This window comes from Sander lucioperca, chromosome 1, assembly GCF_008315115.2.
Source record: "Sander lucioperca isolate FBNREF2018 chromosome 1, SLUC_FBN_1.2, whole genome shotgun sequence".
In the NCBI taxonomy this organism is placed as follows: Eukaryota; Metazoa; Chordata; class Actinopteri; order Perciformes; family Percidae; genus Sander; species Sander lucioperca.
Window position 1 is genome coordinate 28,150,431 of NC_050173.1, and position 22,034 is coordinate 28,172,464.

The window sequence follows — 22,034 nt, forward strand, 5'->3', positions numbered from 1 at the left end:
GCTGTGGTAAGTCATGCTTTTTGTAAATGTGTATTAGAGGAACCAAAGTTGTCACCACAGGCCCAGGATCTGTTCTGGAAGTATACTATCTGCTGTTTTCTGTCCAAGGGGCAGAGTGGATCTGGTGGCCAACTTGTACGCACGCAAACAGACAGACAACAATGGCTAATCAGTACATTCCCCCGGCAGTGCCATGGAAATCTTTCTCTCAGCTGACCAGCAGCCATTAGAGTTACCACATTCATCAAGCTTCCTTATTTCCACTAAAACTCCAATATATTAGGATATCTGGACCAATGCTGGGGAATGAAGTGTTAAAAGATACCATGTTCATCAAATTAGCATTCTCAATAAGACAGTAATGTAATTCACTACGGTGTCATTTTCCGTATATTAGAGTTGCTGGCCTGGTTTAACTGTTACTCATTCCAACGGCCATGCAACAACACAGTGAATGTATGTGTTTAGCATCTCTGAAGGAAAAATGACTTGCCTTGGCTTCACTGTCTCGATATGGGTGCGTGAGACAGCCTCTGTACTTGAATTGTTTGTGGGTGGGAAGGACGTAAAATAAAGAACACCATTGTGGAGGAGGCTTTATTAACCTCTCATTATGTAGAATTTGCACATGAAGATAAGATCATCACTGTTAAATGCAAATTGTGTTTAGATTAGACTCCATGGCAAACTGGAGGTACAAGATCCTATTCCCATTAAATATTTTAAGTACAAATGGGACTGCACACAGCCCTCTGTTGTAACCCACAGTCGTATTACCTGCTTTGTTGCAGTGGAGAAGGGGTTGTGCCCAAACAGTGGCTGCAACAGTGACCTCAAAGTATTAAAAAAACAACGGTGCGATTAGGAAGAAAATGGCTGCTGCCTCGGTTCCTCGGAGAAGAACTAGAATCAATCGGAGCCACAAAAGACTAGTAGACTGGAGATGATGCTACAGCTCTGCTACTTGAATTTCACTCTATTTACCCCAATCCATAGTATTTCTCTCCTGTGCCATCTCTTTATCTTCCTCCCTCTCTCTCTTTCCCCTCTTCATTCTCTGATTAACCTTTAAAGACACCCTTGCATCCACACACACACACACACACACACACACACACACACACACACACACACACACACACACACTCTCCATATACTGTGTACACACACTCTAAGACAAGATTTAAAATTCAGGTACTTTCTCCTCCTGTTTAATACACTCTCGGCCCACATCAACTTCAGCATATTACCTGTTCTTAATCTCCCTCCCTCTGTCTGGGATCATCCTGAGCCCCCTGTTTTCCCATCTGCTGTCGATTGGGGCCCAGCTTGGCTAGGTGTTCAACAAACAACTGTGATTCACTTGGTTTCTGCGGAGATTATTAACACACCTAGCATGCCACAGCGTCATGAATAGGCAATGGAGATCCGGAGCCCTATTTTCTCTCTGTCTCTGTGTTTCCTCTCTCTCTCTCTCTCTCTCTCTCTCTCTCTCTCTCTCTTGCCCTGTCGCGTTGTGAACTGAATGCCAGGATTGTCTAGAAAATGAGCTGTCAGTTGAAGGCCTGCAATGAGATACATCAGGCTCATTGTGAGCCCTAGAAAATAATGAACTATTCTCATTTCTCTCTCTGATATGTTCAATACGCTATCCATGACAAGTGCAAAAAGATAAGCAGTCCCCTCTTCAGCTGATTAAATACACTGGGTATATTCAGGAGATCTTTGGCAGAATGAGGGTTCAGGGGATGCCAGTATTATAACATTACTATGTTTTCCGTCTGCGCTGGAGAAGAAGACCTTTTGCATGCATTTTTGTATGTGTCTGTATTAGAGTGTGCATTTGAGGAAGAGCAAGCTGGAGGCAAAAACTTAACAGAATCAAAACATGTCAAGTTTGTTTAAGCACTTCTTTACATCTCTTAATTTATTCCCTCGTGGAATTAACTACAGGGATGGGATCACATATGCTTTTTTTTTTAAATAATTTGTTGGTTTACTTATGTGAGTACTGCAAACAAATACTACCAAGAGGCAACAGCCAATTATTTTAATTTAGAACAGACATGAAAGCAGTGTAGGAAACCAGCTTACTTTACTCAGTGAGATATGTTGATACAAAGATGGAGGAAAAAAATCCATGTATTTCCTCTAAGTGATAAAGATCTGTATTGGTCAGTTCTTTTTTTATTATATTAGGTGGAATTTAAAAAAAAAGACGGAGACCTCACTGAGTCACAGTTTCATTCAGAGATGTAAGCACGATAAAAAAGACGAGCACAGATGGACACAGCTTGAAATGACTTATACAGTACTTCCTCAAGTCTCTACATCTGAGAGGCAAAATCTGCATCTTGGTTGTTTATTACAGACTTCACTACACCTGCTCTCGAGCAGTCTCTGGTGTGTTTGAGCATGTAATGTGTGTGCACTCTATCTTCCTTAATGCTTGTATTGCACTGAGCTCTTTGTCACTGTCAGCCATTTTACCTCCACCATGGGTTACACATTAGATTAGGCCAATCAAAATCAAAATGGATGGTTCCTGTATAGAGTTTGTATGTTAATCTAATCATAAAATATCATAACGCAACACGTGTTGTTGCCAGCCCGAGTTTTGGTGCTTAATTCAATCAAATGTTGTTTGAGAATCAGTTAAATCCTCAGGCACATTCACAGAGTTATCTTGGAGTGAGAGAAGGAAGAAAAGAATCACTCCTACCTGTCAGAGAAATTGTTTCCTCCTTTCCTCTTTTTATTTCCCCTCGCTAAGACTGCTTACTAGACTCTCAGCTCATCTCTCCATCTCTGTCTCCCTCACACACACACACACGCACTGACTCTATCTCCTCCTCTCGTGTTGTCAGCACAGCCCTGTTCCTGTTGCCTTCCGGATTCTGACACCTGTCAGCATTTTCGTTAGTAGATCAGAGAACTGCAAACTAGAAATGTTCCCGTGTTGAATTTAGGGCAAGTTTTCAGCAGAAACATGGGAGGTGCCTTTACTCTTTCTTTAATTCAACAGGGGAAATGGAACTGCTTGACTTGCACAAACTTGGAAGATGTGGGTTGGAGATGTTTGCAGTCAGTAGACAGAAACAGAAGAGGAAGACAGAAAGACATATGGAGGGAGAGGGAGAGAGAGAGGGAGAGAGAGAGAGAGAGAGAGAGAGAGAGAGAGAGAGAGAGAGAGAGAGAAGTGTGTGTGTGTGTGTGTGTGTGGCTGAAATCAATTAGGAACAGTGAAACCCTGCGGATCTGCTGATGGAAGGAGGGAATATGGAGAATTCTGCGGCCCACGTAGGGGGCTTTCATTCCTGGGCTCCAGCTTCAGGCACACACCCCTAGGGAGCTAACAGATAGATGAGAGATATTCTCCAGAGGTAGAGGCCGAGGAATATGTCAGAAATAAAAGAGGCCTGTTCCCTGCTCTGGCTAATTGAGCAGTCTTGGATCCCTTTGAGTCTAATACGCCAAAAGTAAGGGCTTTTTTATTTTATTTTTGAATAACACCCACACATTGACCTGGAAATAATTCTAAAACCAAGACCACAAACCTCTAAAGTCGCAAATCGGACACAGTGAAGCGACATCATGCTCCCCCTTTTCCCTCCCGCAGAGATAACTCGAGCGATTTAACAATACATGAATCTTAATCCTTAAAAACCATGGCTCATCCATATCCGGGAGGAATTAAAGTGTGCTATGACAATCAAAGGAAGTCGAAAAAAATAGATTTAGCTCTCTTTGTCACCAGCCCCCTCGGAGTCTGTTCCCTCGCTTCTCCCTTGACACTTATGGTTCTACAGAGCCAAAGCTAGCATGTCGCACATTTCAACCAAATCCCCCTAACTTCACAGACATGCCTATAAAGATAAAGACAAATTCATTTTATAAAGCTCTTCTTCTCAGTTTATAGTTACAGCAATACCATCTATTTTTATTATTCTATTGGCAGATATGACGGAGCCATTACATGTTAAAGATAGCTCTTCCTTTATAGATTTTAAGAGAGTCAATCTAATTTGTTCTTCAGATACTTCCCTAATCTAATCCACTGGGTGAGGATATTTCAGGTCAGGTTTTCAAAAAGACACACCTCTTTAGACTCTTGGCAGGGATTCAACAAAGAGGCATCAGATTTAAGTGTAAAATCTCTTCACAAGCACTTCACTGAAAGTTACCTTGGTGGTGGCTGGTGCAGGAATAATGAATAGCTGCTGTTGAAACCGCATCACTGAAGAAAAAAAGCATAACTCTGATGGACAAAAGCCAAATATCAAACTCGTAAATTGATACAGAGGAAAATGCCCACTGTGATTCAGAGCTGGGCTAGTTAGCAGCTGAATCTCGTCACACAATTGGATTCCCACATGAAAGCCCACAACATGATGGGGATGCGGGGTCTTTGTGTAAAGGTAACGGCTTGTCTCCTGGGCAAACAACACCCTTACATGGCACTGGGAATGGTAAACATTTGCACTGTAAAAGCCCGAGAGTTTAACCCTTCCGCCTTCCCCCTTCAAGCTTCCTTTTGTTCTCAGCACTTATCAACACAAGAAAACAGAACAATAAAAACACACAGAAAACAAGGCTCTTCTACCCTCGACTTGTGGGTGTTGTCGTCCTTTGGCAATTGCAGTCTCTCAACTTATTTTCTGCTTTAGATGGCAGGAGAGGCACACTACATAACAGTCCCAAAAGATATCTAAGGAGTTGGGTGTTTAGTGAACATGCTTATTTGTTTTCTGACAATTCCCTCCATTGACTCAATAGAACCAGCAGATAGTGTCCATTTTTTGTCAATTAAGACAGATGACCTCAAAGTGAAACCACATAAGCATACATACATGTCTGTAACCACTGCAGCTCTCATATTGTACAAACCCCAACTGTTCTATTTCTGCCTTCGTCCTCAAGTGAGTTTGCACAGACGAAAATGAAGGAGGGAAAAGAGGAACCTAGTGTTCTCCTGAGGAGCGCCACAAAAAAATCTGATGATGTAAAATCCTCATACAACAGGAGAGACAGATTCAATTGTGCGTCATGCTGAATCTGCCCATCTCTGTCAGCCCACCATGCCCTTTAACTGTGTAATTAGACCGTTGAGATGGTAATAGAGGGACGATTTCATTTGCTATGTCATTACATTTCTGCACGTGTAAGGATCTTTGGTCAATTCATTTAATAATTATGAACAGACTCTCATTACTCTCTGGTGTGACCACTGCTGCTGACTGACTTTCAAAACAAAGGGAGGGGGAAGCTTCCAGTGAAGCCATTTTGTTAAGTCCTTACTGAGGGAAATTGCTGGCCAAAAGTGAGTCTGGAGCTGAGTGCAATAAAACAAAAGTCAATAACAAACCATCTAATTGTAATTCCAAACAGATACTTTGTTATCATCTCTTTGTTCTGGTCAAAAGAATGGACAGCGCTGTGAAATAGCCTCTTGTTCTGTTTACCAGCAATGCATTACACATTCAGGAGGTATGCATCCATTTTGCTGAAACAGATACAATCATTGATGGTGTTAATGAAAAAAGAACTGCCTCAGAGAGCTCTCCCCACTTGTAATATTCCTCATGTACATCATTTGTAATTGTCTCCAATAATGAGATCCCACTACTAGAGGACCTGTCAGCAAGCATTTTTTAAAGGCACAGGACATTTTTTTGTGGGTTGTGAAGTAATTACAGTTGGCTACCAAAAGTCAGCAAATTCACTTTTCATTGTTCATTGCTGTCTGATGCCGCCGAGGGAACGCCCAGTACAAGTTGATTCCAATAGTAACCATACTTCCCTGACTATTATTCCCCAGTCAAACAACATTAACAGCCAAATTGCTCCAAGTGAAGCATCAGGTTAGTTAAATGTGCCAGGAACTAGACAAGGAAGAGCCTACACATGTATATTACTGCTTCTGCAACCACACCCACACACTTCACAGTCCACTGATAAAAATATCATGCATTTTCACAAACTAGGATTCCTTTTTCGTTATCGCTTGCTCATTAAAATGTCTTTCCTGAGCCGAGGAGGAAGACAGTAGAGTAGTGAGAGAGTAGACAGCCTTACTGGGGCAGTGTTAGTAAGAAGGAACCAAAACGATGTCGACGTTAACTGAGGGAAGAAAAACTAAAATTGGCACAAGTACTCAAATTGGAGCACAGCGCAAATGTAAAGTTCAGATACGGCGAGTGATCTGCGAGTGCTGTCCTCGGGAGTGTGCTTTTAAAATAAAATGTCTCGTGTTTCCACCTCACTCAGAATAAAATTGCTAATACGAGTCTTTCTAAAATGTCTGCAATTTTCACACACACACACACACACACACACACACACACACACACACACACACACACACACACACATGCGCTGCTGAGCTGTTACACCTGTGCATTTAGTTTTACCTTTGAGCTTAGTAAATACCCTCAGGTGCATATAGTAACATCCTGGTCTGCTCCAGACAGCTTTCTCCACTCTCTCTCCCTCTCAATGACCCACTCTCTTTCTCAGTCTGACTGGCAGTAGTTAAGAACGAACATGACCCTTACACTGACTTCTGCCAACCAAGTGGATGTCTTTTTAAACGGTGAGTCAGAAATGAAACATCAACATTAATTCCCTGCTAAATGATCCCACTGAATAATGGATGAGGGCACGTGGAGGTATGTAGATTTCCACCTTGTACCTTTGTGAGCCTAATTGCTGCCATTCAAGCACATCTGAAGTCGGCCCCCACTTCAAGAGCAGACATGGTTACTATCAGTCAATAATGCTGCCTAAGCCTGTATCAAAGGGTAGCTTTAGCTGTCAGAGATCCCTCACATTAGCTGCTCTAGCAGGACATCAAAGACACAAAAAGAAAACTGTGATGTTATTCATACTTGCACATCTGAAGCTTGCAATGGGTATAATGCACCTTAAGAGATGCTCTTGTGGCATAAAAACAAACTCTGGTGCGCACATGAGTACACACTGGTCTTATCTTGAAACTGGCAAAACACACTCCAAAGGATGTGGCAATCCTCCTCACACACAGAGCGCACACTCACGTACAAGCAACAGATTTTCTTACCTTGGTCTGGCAGCTGGCAAACATTGGGGGGGACAGTCATGTTCAGCACGTCATTGACAGCCGTGTCAACATAGTGTCCTCTCTGGACATCATGTTCACTGTCGGTCTGGTCGCTCTCCTCGTGGCCGCTGTCCTTCAGACTGTTCCCCTCCAGGTCCTTGAATGTCGACGTGCTACATGGGGGCCAGAAGGGAGGAGAGGGATATGTTGATTAACTGTCACATCACCTGCTTTTACATGCTCTCCTTCATCCCTGTGTCTCTGATGGTTTGTGACAAGCTGTCGGTCTTTCTCTCTCTGTCCTTTTTTATGTCCTTTTCTATGAATTCTTTGCCCTTTTACGTGGTTCGTGTCCATGAATTTGAAATCAGATGCATAGTGATTTTGTTGCTGCTTTTGTTGTAAGGCTTAGTTAAATACTATGCTTTTGCAGAGAACAAGGCCTCACTCCAGTTTCTACGCTTGCAGTAACCATAAAATAACAAGTTTAAATCTGTTGAGGGTCTTTTGGATTAAGTGAAGTTCCCCCCCCCCCCCCTTTACAGATAGCATGGCTAAAGGATGTCTCAGACAGGGACATTCAGGATGGATGCACTGACTCCAAGGACATCGCATTGAACAAACAGGAGGCACTCACTCACTACAAACAAATACTGCAGTAATCAGGAATTCCTGGAAGGAAGATGGATGTAGGAAATGCTGGAAGTATACAAACTGAGCATCTGTCTTGTTTGGGGCTCACAGTCAATAAAGAGGGTGGGGTGGGGGGCACAATCAACAGCTGCACAGTAACAGCATGATTTCCCTTCATTTGATTTCCATCCCACTGGAACAAATGCAGCTTTACAAACAACACTAAATAGGGGTGAATATATGAACATGTGTTCTTGCAGGAGAGAAAAAAAAAATATATCGATGAGTTTATGTAGTGGGAGAAAAGAGATTAGAAAGGAGAGAATGGAACAGACAGAGGAGAAAATGAGAGTAAACACATGTGTGCAAACAAAAAGAAAGGGAGAGGAAGTGAAGGACAGCACAAGGTAGCTGCATTCCTGGGCCCGAGCCTCACATTCTCCAGCCTGGGAGAGAGGACTGCAGGTAATGCTGGCGCTCTGATGTTATCACTGTAATTGCACCTGTCCCAGACCATAGGCTCACTGGCTCCTGAGGGGATTTCTTTGTAGTGTGCTGCAGAAGCCCACACTTGAATGCTCTTTGTTTACATTAACGCTGGGAATCTTTTTTTTTTTTTAATGGGTTTTCAAAAGGCCAGGATGGCCTCAAACAAAAGAAATGCTGGAATGTTTCCTAGCTGCGGGTAAAAAGGCAGAACTGTAGTTTTCCAAGTGAGCCTACAAAACTCAGGCTGGAGGGAATTATTATATGACCCCCATCCCAACCCCCAACCCTGCATTACCGCAGCCCTATCTAATATCCTGGTTCAGGTGGACTGAAATACAAAGCACAATGAAAACATGTATTCTTCACTTTTTCACCCAAGGGAAAAAAACAACATACTTATTGACTATTCATGAAGCTATTCCTGTTTTTAAAAACAGTGGAGGAAAAGCACTTGAGAAATCTCTCGAATATCATTTAATCATAAGTAGTGGTTTTAAGCTGTATCCTGATGCAATTCAAGCCACATGTGTTGCTAATGAAGAGAATTACAGCAGAGTAATAAGGTTATCTGTAAATACAAAAATCATTACTTGCTGATTCTGCTGCTGTGTGTAATCTAATAATCTGAAAGTGTGAGTTTGTGGCTCATTTCAACAAATGTCTACTAAACGCACTGTGGAGTAATGCAATTGATCCCCAAATCTTATCCTCCCATTGCAATTATACTGAATGAGAAACATGCAATTACACATGCAAACTGCTGCAACGGTAGCTGTGCACTCATTAGATAAAATAATTACAGATAACAATGGTAACGAGGTGCTGGTAACAATTCCTAATCAAGACATACCTTTTAATGAGGTGGGCTCTGCTGTTCACGTAACTGGAGTCAATGGAATAATTCTCCGTCTGTAACAAAGCGAAGCAGGGCGTTGGGGGGGTGAGTGGTTGGGGTGGGGGTTGTGGTTGAAGGATGATGGGGGGGCAACAGAGAGAGGTACTTTTAATAATGGAAGCAACCAAAATAATGTTACCAGTAATTGGCTTTCAGTTGAAATGTTATTTTACACAAAGGCCCCAGTGAGCAGCCTCGGCTTTCAAAGGGCTGAATCCTATTCTCTTTCAAAGCACACACACAGAGAGGCTGACTGGGAGCTGAGAGTCGAGGAGAGTGCTGCAGTGAGCGCAGCCTCTCTTCTCCTCTTCACCCTCCCCGCTCTCGATCCCTTGCTCCCTCCCTCCGCTGCCAGTCAGCCCACCGTCTTTAAAATGGAGTCATTAGGGCGGACAGACTATCATGCAGACAGAGGGAGAAGAAAAGTTTCCCTTTTTTCTTCTCTGAACTTTGTGTTAACCATGTTTGAGAAAACATTAATGTGGAAATATTAAATAAATAACTGCAAGAGAAGTAGATGAAATTAAAAGTGCACCAGGGGAATCTTAACTCCGCAATTGCAGATGAAAAGCCTTTCGGAATATGCATACGATAGATCCCTGACCCACATTAGAGAACACAGTTCAAAGGCATCCTACATTCATTCTTTTTTTTTAAACATTTATTTAGCAAGGAAAAGTCTGACGATTAAGAGCACATGGACAGAGGAGTTAGTATACACTGAGCAGGTAGCGCCTCCTGCGTCTGCCAAGCTTCTACTCACACTTGGTAAGATGTCAGAGGGCCAAAGGGTATCAAAGCCTCTCAAAGGACTTCCCCAGTCCTGCGAAAAGCCATGATACGACCCTTTTGACAAACTTTGATAAGATGCAGGTGTTTTCTGCAGAAAGAAAGCAGAGCCTTCACCTAAAGTTCCACGGCGCAGATATTTTATCCTGATAAAAAGCTGTGAGTCAATGGCTGACTTCCGAGGGAAGTCTACAGTACCGATATCAAAGCCATGTTGAAAAAAAAGTCACCCCTATGATAAGAAAGGTTAATGCAGGCACTGGAGCACAGTTGCTGATTATCAAGTGAGCTACACATTTGACACAGGCCTGCTGTTGAGGTAGCAGTGGCCCTGCACAGCTGTCATACATGGTGACCAAACAGATTTGGATTAAAACTCAGTGTGCAACTGTGCGCACACTCTCCTCATTAGATGTTAACGGAGTTGAACATTTTGAACTTTTTCAGCGACTACGTGGAAGTGAAACCACAATGCAGAGGAGTATGAGCAGTGAGGACGGGGGAGCAATGGAAATGTCAAACATTAGTCCCAGGCTTCTTGGATCTCTTTTGAAATAAATAAATAAATAAATGCATAAATAAATAAAAGTGATGTTGGCAGATCACAGCAGCCAATGCATGGTGTTTACCTCTGGCAAATAGCTACCATGACCTGTTTGCAGTCTATGAAAAATGTAAGAGCTTGTTAATGCTACCAAATACATGTCCTTGTTTGTTTAGATTTGCGGTATTGATGCCATTTTCTTATATGCTGTGCAGCATTATTATTCGAATGATGCTGTTCTCGTCTCTTTAGTTGCTGTAAACCTAAAGGAACTTGTATGTATGTCAGGGATGTAGTTATCTTTCAGTATTCTCAAAGGTGCATAGGTCGACCTTCAATCATTAGGAGATAAACTGTTGTTTGCCATCTCACCTCCTTTCCTTCTAATTATTTTTGCAGGCAGTTTGTATAATGCTAAGCAACAATGCAAGGGCAAACCTCTGATTGGGGTTCGCTCAATTATGATGTAATGTGTTTGCGCTGAAGGTTAGCATCATTCTGTCTCCCTTTACCATTTACCCCTAATTAAACTTTAACTCATTAATATAGAGAAGATAATTCATAAAAAGGAATTTAATTAACATGTTATTGTTTGTTCTCTTGTATTACCCCTGACTCCTTTTGTTCCTGTTCAGCTTGACTTTATTAAATATCAAAGGTAGCGACAGTGGCAACACACTGCAACTCATATTAGTTATTAATGAATGATTAACACATTACCTTAAATTTATTTATAAATCATGCCATTCTTTAGACAAATAGTTGGTGTTTTATCAAAGAATATGATCTTTCTCTTAAAAGATATTTCTATATATATAATGCTTCTATGATAGATCAATAATGTTGATCAATAATGCTATTATGCTATAGCAAACATGTACTGTACTGTACATGTTTTGTGCTCTCCCGTGCTCCACTTTGGTCCCAGTGAACACGAATCAAACTGTCTCTTCTTCTATAGTCACTGAGCATCCAGTGAGAGACTAATGAAAATGCAAGGCATGAGTAACAAGGGGAAAACTTCATTTAAAAGACAAGATAGAAAATTTCTTGAGAATGTCACTCTGGCTGCAGCCTGTAATTGGTTTGGATGGCAGGTTCTGTGTAAGCATGGCCTGGAGAGGAAGGCCGTATGCCCCAGCTCTAAAGCTGCTCAAGTCCAGAAATGGAACTGTAGTTTCCATAATGCAATTCCCTCTCAGGGTTTTTACATGGAGCTCTCTTAAGTGGGTAGTCGGTACATCCAAAGTTGACTCTTCATAGTATTCGTCCATGCAATGTTTTTGCTTCCCCATTTCTTCTATAGCTCATGATTACTCAAAGGATTAATTGGCGATAACCACATATCCTGCTTTTATTATATTGTCAGTGGAAATGCCAAACATGTGAAGGCATAACCTTGGGCATTGGTGAGTCAGTCAAATGTGCCTATTCTGAGAGAGAATCAGATGCATTAGCCCAGGCTTCCTGTAAAGAAATGTAATGTCTTCCCCCACATTTCTGACCGACCTCAAATTGGAGGAAATGTCAATATATCTTGCTGAGAGGTCAAGTTTCAGGCAAGAGGATGAGGACTGCTTAACTACAGCGAGGACGCCACAAATGGCTACTTAATCAGGTTGGACAATGTGTTGTTGTGATCTGAGCGGCCCCAGTTTGGCGGCCAGAGCCACTCTATCCCCATAATTATTGTTCCGTTTCATCTGGAGGACTGGAGGGAGGAATGTAGAAAACCAGTGTCGCCGGGTGACTGATAGGTAGTGTCAGGATGAGTGGGGAGGGAAGTGGAAAGAGAGTAGAGAGAGAGAGAGAGAGAGAGAGAGAGAGAGAGAGAGAGAGAGAGAGGGTGAAGATGGGGGGAAATGGGTGAGACTTGACCTGCGGGAGACTTGCGGTCCAGCTGCTGCAGCCCAGTAGCTTTCCCCTTTCACCCTTTGCTTCTTTCTCTCCAGTAAAACCTGGGGCACAGGGACGATGGGCTCGCTCCTCTGCCACTGAGAGGAAAAGCAATCTCCTCGCCTAGTTGCTGCCGTAAGATTTGATTTGCCTTCCTTCCAGTGTGACAATTGGTTCTGTAGTCTGGATGCAAGTGTATTCATTGTGTGGGGGCATGGGGAGCACCAGAGAGAAGAGGAGGGGTGGGGAGTGAAGACACCAGTTGTTACACCAGTAAACACCCGACAAGTTCAGCAGATGTCACACAGATAGGAGAGAAAAGAGAGAGAAAAAATGTCACACAGCTGCCCTACTGTATGTATTATTGAGGCTGATACAGCACAGTATAACATTTAAACAGGGAAGCAAGCGCGAAAAAAACGGACAGATGCAGCGACATGCACTGCCACGACTGGCACTGATGATGCCATCAGCAATCTGTTTCTTATTCAAGAATTTAATTTGTAGAGATTTGTTTCTTTTCCATTTCCATTTCCATTTCCATTTCCAGTTTAAAAAGCAGACTGACATGAAACCAGAATACTGCGATTTTGACAAGAAGTATTTGCCAGGCTGTATCTTTGTCAGGAATACCTGCCATTTAGCAAATTACAAAATTAAACCTTGCTTAAATATGGATACATACAATCAATCTTTTAAGCAAAGTTAACAGTTGGGATAAAGTGTATCTATCAAACATGAGTTAAACTGCTTAAAAACAGAAGGTATTTAAGCAGGGTGGAGTGAGTTGTCAGGACTGTGTCTAAAAAAATTGAGTGTCTAAAAGAAGAAAAATTGATTACAGAAGTGAGTGTTTCATGTTGGTCATGGATGCAACTCTTTAATGTCATCAATTTAGCTGACAAAAAACATCAAGCCACGATTGTTATGGATACCGCCACACTAAAACGCACAGTTTAAACATACAGAACAGACTAGGCAGAATCAATTAAAACTGTCAGATCAAATTTTGCTGCTTCATTCTGTGTTTAAGCAGTGTGAGGTTGTGTCTTCGTTCATTGTTGCTGCTGCTCGCTCACAGACTCCCCTCGGTCCAGGAAGGAAATGTTACACATAATGTGCCTTGTTATTGATATCCCATTGCTAAAGGACGAGATGAGGAGAAAGAGATCCAGGGGGTTTAGAGGGCAAGCCAGCTGCAATTAGAAAATAAAAAAGGCTTCATTATCCAGCTAGGTTTGGTTGCGATAAAGAGTAGTGATGAAAAAAGTAGGAGAGAGGAGGAAATTAGGAGAAAAACTCCACTGGAAGAAGGATGGTCAGTGTTTAAAACTGCCTGTTTACAGATGCATGTATTCCCCTCATGTAATTCTGCAGTGAGGATGCTGAGGAGAGAGAGAGAGAGAGAGTGAGAGTGTGTGTGTGTGTGTGTGTGTGTGTGTGTGTGTGTGTGTGTGTGTGTGTGTGTGTGTGTGTGTGTGTGTGTGTGTGCGTGCGCGCCTGCGGCTGACTTTTTCATCCTATACACTGCGACTATGAAAAGAAATGCTTTACTTTGAGCCTCTTGCACATTCACATTCCTGCACACACAGACTCTCTCTTTCTGCTTCCCTACAAAAAGCACTGCTCCAACAATCCCTGACTTGCAGGGCTGAGCTGGCGCCCGACCACCTCGCCTCTGGGTCTGCACCCAGCAGCACCTCACAGCAGCTCACATTCAGTCTGTGAGACACTTATGACGAAAAAACACAGACCACCAAGGCACCTGCTCGGAGTGGATTTTGTCTATTATTTATGCGAGAAGGAAGAAGCACTCTTTGGCCCTGAGTTGCCGTAACCCTCCACCCCTCTGCCCACTCTACCCCAACGACCATCATCATCATCACTTTCCCGATTATAGAATTTCCCATAGATCCTCTGCCATCTGCTAGATTATAGATTTCTCTCTTCCTTTATAGAGGGCAGGGCCCCTAAGGGAGGATCAGCGGTAAAAAGGGTGAAAGAGTGCCTGAGGCACAGCCATGGTTGTGGATGAGATTACATTTTCTATTTCTGCCTGTTAAAGGGGGCCTGCTGTGATGAATACAGAGAGTTGTTACCATTTAATATCAACTGGCTCCCCTGCAAACTCAAATTATACACAATCAATTGTGACAGAAGGGTACACGTGTGACAAATAACCTGCCACATTCTCTGCATCATTTCACTTCATCACCCATCAATTCATCCCAAACCCAGCAGCCCATTTGGGAATCAATCATGTTATAAAAGCGAGTGATACTGTGGTGAAAAGGTTTTTAAAAGCTGCCTTGCTCAGCTGTAGCTTGTACACTTCTGCAGTCTTTGTGAACTGAGCAAAAATAAATAAACAAATAAACTGGGTGAACTGAGCGCTATTATGAGGTCAATTGTGTCCTTGACCACATGTGTTACGTGTTGAGTATTGTTTGAGCAAACTAAATAACAGCTTCTCTGAAACACAATGAAACCGATTTGTGAACACAACACCACTTCCTGCTTGCACTTCCTCCTCATTTAGCTTGACTTTCTGTGGGAAATTGAACAAATATTTGCTCATTCTGACCAAAACAATCACCCCCTGCTCTCATAAAGTGAGGAAAAGGGCCAAAGTACTAAAGCTATTGCTTGTTCCACCTGTGTATCACCCCCACATAGGAAACTGCAGAAGATAATGCGGCTGTCTTTTATTCTGAAACAGAGACAAAAGTCTCCATGTCACTCAGGACTACAGGCTCCACAGAAGTCCAGTTAGTAGAGATGTGATTTATTATGCATACATTGATAGAAACCACATTCATTATTCATGAGCTTCTCAACGTCAAAGATATTTCCCTCCCTTTCAGCATGATGAAAAGATTTTAAATAATAGGCTCCCTCTGCAGACGTCTGCATTCCAGCGGAGTCGGCTGACGCTAAAGAGGCTTGAGTCAGAGCTGTTGTCTTACCAGAGAATCACTGCTCAGGACCAACATGTTTCAAACTGTTGGTGGCTGTGTGGGATCCGGAGTTGGTGTTTTTGTTTTGTCTTTGTCTTAAGAGACAAGGCTGGTGCTTTTAAGCCTCTCAGATGGGAGTCATATTGTCCACTTAGAATGAACAGGGGTCTACTGCATCACCAGACACATGAAGCTGGATAGAGTTTCATTTAACACCTGTTCAGCATTCAGGTCTGCATGTGTTTCCAGACTTATTCTATCTCTAAGTCAGAAAGAAAACCTGAGTATCTCTATAAGATTAGGATTCATGGTTTTACATAGTAAAAAGGGAAGAGGGAGGAAAAAGACTTGACTATCGAGGCTGTTTCCTAAAAGAAATCGGCTTACTTTTCTTAGAGCCGTCAGAGCCTAATCAAACTCAAATAGCAGGCACTTCCCCTTTAGGCAAGTCTTGAGGGATTTTCTTTAATTTGGATGTCAGACCGAAAGGTTTTCACACTCCTCACATCCCCAAATCCATTAATGTGTGTATGGCGCCAAGCGAGAGAGGTAAGTGTTGTGTTTTTTTCTAGCAGACGCCGGAAATGTTGAGTGTAACATCTAATCCAGGTAGATTTACTGTTATTCCAGACCCTCTGGGAAAAAGCACTACAAACATATGTGTTTAACAGTCATTTCAGTTTTAGGGGAAAATTACTAGATAGCATTTTCTCATCTCAAATGTGCCCTATATTAGCCAGTGTTGAGGGGGAGGGGGGGCACGCTATATTAGTGCACAAGGAATTCCCAAAGGTTTCTCCCACCTCCCCTGGGCAGGGCCTTAAAAATAAACACTCAGAGACACTGCAGATTATGTAAACACATTCCCCTTAAATGCTTACACGAGAGCAGTGAATAAACAGCATAACTTTGAGTCACTTTTGAAAATCAGTAAACTTAGAATTAATTTTTGATTAACTCAATACACATGGGGACGACGGAAATGAGAAATCTGCGAATCTGCGAGGAGAGCTGATCAACTTGCACTCTACAACACTCTGGAGCACGACGCTTGATACGTTTTCTCTTAGCAGCTCAAAGGTGACTGCCAGTCACGTCGCTGCTGCTGTAGTCTCTCTGTCTCCCTCCCTCTCTCTTTTTTCTCTCGCTGACTGTGACAAGGCATCTTTCCAGACATTTTAGTTGGATGGAGATTTGCAGCAGCTCATTACAGACTGGAAGTCTCTGTGAGCGGATGCAGTCACTCGGAGATGGATTGAGTGGGTCTGTTTATTGACATGCCTTAATCTGACACTGGGTAAAGGGAATGAGTCACCGCCTCCAGACACACTACCACATCACAGCCACTCCAGCAAATAGGGAGGCAGCACCCAGGTTACAAGTGGAACTTCATCAGCGCTCATTAATCCAACTACCCCCGGCCACTCGCTCAAACAAACCATGTTTACACTGCATGTTGGCTGGATGGAGGGGTGATGGAGCTTTTCAAAGGGCATGTGTGCAGGTGCTCAGATCCGCAGCGCACACACACAAATGCGCATACTGTCGACAAACACATACACACACACACACACACACACACACACACACACACACACACACACACACACACACATACACCAGACTCCAGCTCTTCAAAAAGCAACCCGCCCACCTAACCCACAGCCTGCTAAACACAATATCTGTGTACACCAGCTGCTAAAACTCAGTTGGTGCACTTTGTCTCGCAAATCAGAGCTGGTGCACAAATCAGGGGTGGACGATTGGGCTCAATGCCAAAGTGCGTATCACAGAAAGGGGCTTTTTATTAAACAGATGGGCATATGAGATCTTTTAGCTAGCGTCACAACAAGGCTACTCCTATCAGTGATCCAGCTATGAAAGCCTAGTTAGCTTTTGATCCTGTTTGCTGTTGCTTCAATGAGAAGCACATCTGGTGCTAATATTTGGGTTGGTCTTTCGAGGCAGCTGTCAGCACTGGATTGACAGCAGAGTATTAGCTGCTTGCACATCACCACCGCATCTTTAAATCCAGCTTGTTAACAGGACTGTGACAGGCTGCCATCAGGGCACAGGCAGAACAAAACATCATCCAACACTAAGTGGGTCGGACGCCACTGTTTGTTTTCCATTACACTGCTGTTAAGTAGTTTGTCTGCGAGATGTGGACATCTGAATTCTCTGTATTTTACATTTAACTGTAACTTTACAATTAAAATCTAAAACGCCAGCAAAAACAAGAAATGTGTGTGAATAGCGTAAGACGGTCACAAACAAAAATAAAGCTTTCTCGAAGAAATGCTCACATGCAAACATGCAGGCGCAAAGGCAATACAAGCACAAGGGAGTAAACACTGTGTGAGTCAGAAAGGGAATAACACAGCACAGATTTACAGTGAAACACACATGTTTACACAAACGCACACATACAGTCGCAGTGGGAAAAGTCGGAGCGAGGCCTGCTGTTGTCTCCGTCAGGGACTGGGAGCCCAGCAGCTTAAGAGCAGGGCCAGTGGAGAGGAGGCCAGATGCAGCGGGCTTGACCCACTCATTCGTGAGGGAGGGGGTTGTTTCAGCAGTTGAAACACACAGGGATTAGCCGCACTGACTTCATTTAATTTAATTTGTATTAGGGCCGTCTTTGGGGGCAAACATGGTTTTTCACTGCGGGGGGATATACAGGGTCATGGAAAACAGCAACAGACGGTGGATCTCTACCCCTGCAGTGGATTCACAGGGGAAGGCAAGGCACTGTATTCCCAGATCTCAGTCTCACACACAAAAAACACTCGAGCACATATCTTGTTTCCCCATAATTATGTCTATATTATGAAGTCAAATCTATCTAATTGAAATGCATCTTAAACCCTGCATCCACCTTTCCACAGCTTGATTTCTTGAAATGAAGACCTTGAATCCTTTTGTTCTGCCACCATAAACAACATGTAGTAATTTTCGTGCTTATCAAAGCTCTGCTCTGTGCACTTGTGTGTCTGTTTGTGTGTGTGTGCTGTTATCTACCACGAACATATCTTAGGGGGTGGATGTTTATCTGTGCCGATTGGAGTTGTCTTTGTCTCAGTGCAGTGGTACATCACATTATTTGTCTTTTTTCATCATTTATTTCTCCGAGGCTGATTTAGTGAGCTATCCTATAGGAGAAATCCTTTTAGTTACCGCCAGGCATCTAATGTACTTTTACTTGTAATCTGGGAATTTAATAAATGAAAAGGAGAGGGGAAAAATCTGTACACAATTGAATAATTCAACTCCCCACTGTATTCTGTGGAACATGACTTACACTGTTAAGCAGAGGAGGAAAACAACTGCAGTGAGTGAGTGAGTACCCAACATGCCTCCTCGCAATTTACAATAGCTCTGTGGAGAAATATGGCAGCGATCGGCCATCAAGTCTGCTGTAGCCAAAGCCTGCGGTCATATGAAAGCTCCCTTTCTGTCTTGCGCAGGTGACACGGTCTGAGAGAAAGCTAATGTACCATGCACTGGGAAAAGTAGTTTTATTACAAAAACATATATAAAAAATAAAGGAAGAAAATGTGTGAGCTGCAAAAGCATTGCTTTGTCTCTGCTAGACAGAAAGGACTGTAGTGCTGGAGCCTGTTCAAGACTATCAGGCGCTCGCTAGCAATCGTTTTCTTTTTCCTCTCTCCCCCAGCCCCTATCAAAAGATGTTACTGTGTGAAATGTCAAAGAAAAAAAGGCAAGAGAAGTAATCTCCTTTCCTTTTTGATCGCAAGTGGAATAATTGGAACCCTCTTAGGCTCATTACACGAGTTGCCTGCCAGCCAAAAGACGGCTCCAACTGCCCTTCTTCATTCAAGATGGAGCTTTGAAAAATATCGCTTCCTCTAGTAACAACTCTTTATGAGATGCAATGACTAAAGGTCCTGGTACCTACACTAGGGGGTAATCCCACAATGCCTTTGAAAATGTATCTTTCAACTACCACTGTCAAACATAGATTCAGAGGAAACAGCAACAATCTGGCTCATCACTAATGTCATTATGCATATTGCACAGCACTTCTCGCATTTTTTTTTGGCAATGCCAATTATATAAGGTATTGCATATGTGTAGCGAGTTAATGTTGGACCCCTATTACTAATAACCTAGTCTTCATTGTTATTACAACTATGCTTGTAATTATTGTGACTCTAATTACTATTACTGTATTACCCATATTAACCTCATTCTGGTTTTAGATCACCCACACTGACAGTAGCCATGACATGCCTATGAAGAATGGCACCAATGTCCCTTCAGATAAATCCAGTATAATTAGCTGTGTGCCTTACAGGGCCTGTGTGATGGTAATAATTAGTGCTACTGTAGCAAAGGTCATACAAAACAATTTAGAGAGGATGCTGGCTGCATGGGTAATAGGACGAGAGGGGAAGCGATAAGAGGAGGGGAAAGCTCGGATGAGTGTGGAGACTCTTCTCCTTTTCCATCTTACAGCGATGGAAGACGTATGGTTGTTACTTTACCTCTGCACTTGGTTCATTTTTAACCAATGCTTTCAAAATAATAGAAATTAAAAACCCATTTTAATGGCAAGTAGACTCCCAGCTAATGTAGTTTAAATGGATCCATGATTAGATTTGAGGAAAGTGCTACAGGGTGTATCTGTGAACTGGTATCAGCTGAAATCGATTCGCTGCCGTTGAGGTGTGATAGCTGCCCTGTCACCATGTTGTTGCATTTGTTCATTAGCTCGACTCTAATGTGTTTATGCGTTCCCTTAGTTATCATTATTAATTGTGAGAAAGAGGGAGAGAGAGACAGAGAGCGAGAGATGTGTTGCTTTACCCAGGTGCACAGGTTAATGAGCTGAGTCAAAAATGTTGACACTGAGGTAAACAAGTGCTCGCGACTTCTATTTCTACACTCCCCCCATGTGGCTTGGCTCTCTCTGTAACTCCGAGACTGCTCCCGAGATGAGAGCTCAGAGTTCACAGTCTGGATCCACCAGGAATTCACTCCGCTCCCTCACCTCACCACCATCACACCCCGATGAGATAAGTAACAGACTCACACTCAAATATAGCATCTCAAACAACACATGTGCTAGATTGGTCTATATTCCCTATTGCAACACTGACGCCCCCTCCAACTCCCAACAACACTTCATTAGCAGTGAGCGATACAAACACCCGTAGTATGCACCTTTTCTGTAGCTCCTGTCTTGTTTGTCAAAATCACCTGAGCTGTGCGATAGCTGTTTAACAAAACAGTGTTTTGCATTTTTAGCTCATTTATTCGATTTTTGTGTTTTCCAGCCATCTCGGCAGCTCATTGTTTTGCATTCATTTCAGTGCAGCATAAAAGAAATAATTTGACATTTTGGGACTATATGCTTATTCACTTTCCTGCAGAGACTTAGATGTGAAGATTGATATCAATCATGATATCTGAGCCGGGAGACAGTTAGCTTAGCTTTGCATAAGGACTTGAAAGAGCTAGCCTCTGTCCAAGGTGAAAAATCCAAGTACCAGCACTTCTAAAGCTCATAAATAAATGAATGTGTTATATTGTTTTTGCTTAATCTCTACAAACGACAAGTTGTGGTTTTACTGAGGGTTATGTGCCGGACTATTTCTTGGCCGGGAGATGCGGTGGACTGGAGTCTCCGCTGATTGCCTGGCAACAACAAAATGTCAAACTATTCTTTTTTTTAAATAATGGTGGAGATGCAAAAAAAATAGTATGATGCTTTAATAGTATCATTATTTCAGTGATTATAAGCAGAGCATATGTCAGCAACACTGACAATATAAACTGAGATGGGCCATTTACCATCTACTATTCTTATTACAAAAATGATGAACATGGAAATAATGTTAAATATTGGCAAACTGCAAGTTCAAGCACAAGCTTGACATTGTGGCTTTGATCAGTTTATCTTTGACAAGTGATTTCTGATATTCCATTTGGTCGCAGATCCATATTTTATCCGCAACAAAGGCGGGAACAGTTGTGTTAAAACAGTTCATAAATATCTGTGTGAAAATTATTAAAGGCAATGAACATAAAGCGCTGCAGGACATCTGATTTAGCTGCTTCATTCAGTTTGACTCAACTTACTGATGAAAATCACCAGGGTGGGATTGGAGGCATATGCTCAGATCCATATGCCTTTGTGACAGTGGGGGTTTAAAAACCATAAATTGTGATTATCATTGATCTCAGTCAGATGCCTAATCACTATGAGTCATATCCACACTGGCCACATTGGGTGACGATGAACCGTCCTCCCCCACATCTGAAGTCTCAAACAAGTGTTGAGGGAAGCAGTGATAAACAGGTCCTTATCCTTTTAAAGACACTCCAGTAATCCAACAGTGGTGGGGGGAGGGAGGGGGCTTCAGCTTTAAAGGATTTAGTCTGGATTATAGCTAGTCCTCCAAATTAAACCAAAAGTCAGCTTTCTGCAGTTGCTCATGCAAGCTGGCAACTGGCTTGTTACCAGCATTACTAACAAGGCAAACGATGGAGGTCTATAATTAGAAAAAGCTCTCATTTAGCCACCAGCGAACACATGGACGTAATTCAAAAGCAAACCCCGACCCGTCCTTACCTATACTAAATATTCTGCCTTTGTCCCCCCCCTTTTACTTCCCAGCTGACCTCATATGACTGCACTCAAAATGTGTCCATGCTGTGTACCTGACTCTCGTTGCCAACCGGCTTAGCCACAGACAAGCTTCTCAGCCAGGGCAAGGCTGCTCTGTC

General features: G+C 42.6%; 1 protein-coding gene across 8 annotated transcripts in view; it reads right to left on the reverse strand.

Moving 5' to 3' along the window:
- The window catches only part of pcdh19 (protocadherin 19), a 55,100-nt gene that overhangs the window by 15,408 nt on the left and 17,658 nt on the right, over window positions 1-22,034 (reverse strand). For 4 of the 8 annotated variants that reach the window (XM_031303276.2, XM_031303273.2, XM_031303275.2 and 1 more), the window contains exons 3-4: window positions 9,051-9,109; window positions 7,079-7,251 (exon numbers count right to left, since the gene is read on the reverse strand). In XM_031303276.2, coding sequence (XP_031159136.1) covers window positions 7,079-7,251; window positions 9,051-9,109 — 232 coding nt within the window. Of the gene's footprint in view, window positions 1-7,078; window positions 7,264-9,050; window positions 9,110-22,034 lie in introns of all 8 variants that reach the window. The other 4 variants (XM_036001513.1, XM_031303272.2, XM_031303274.2 and 1 more) reach the window with 1 other exon arrangement.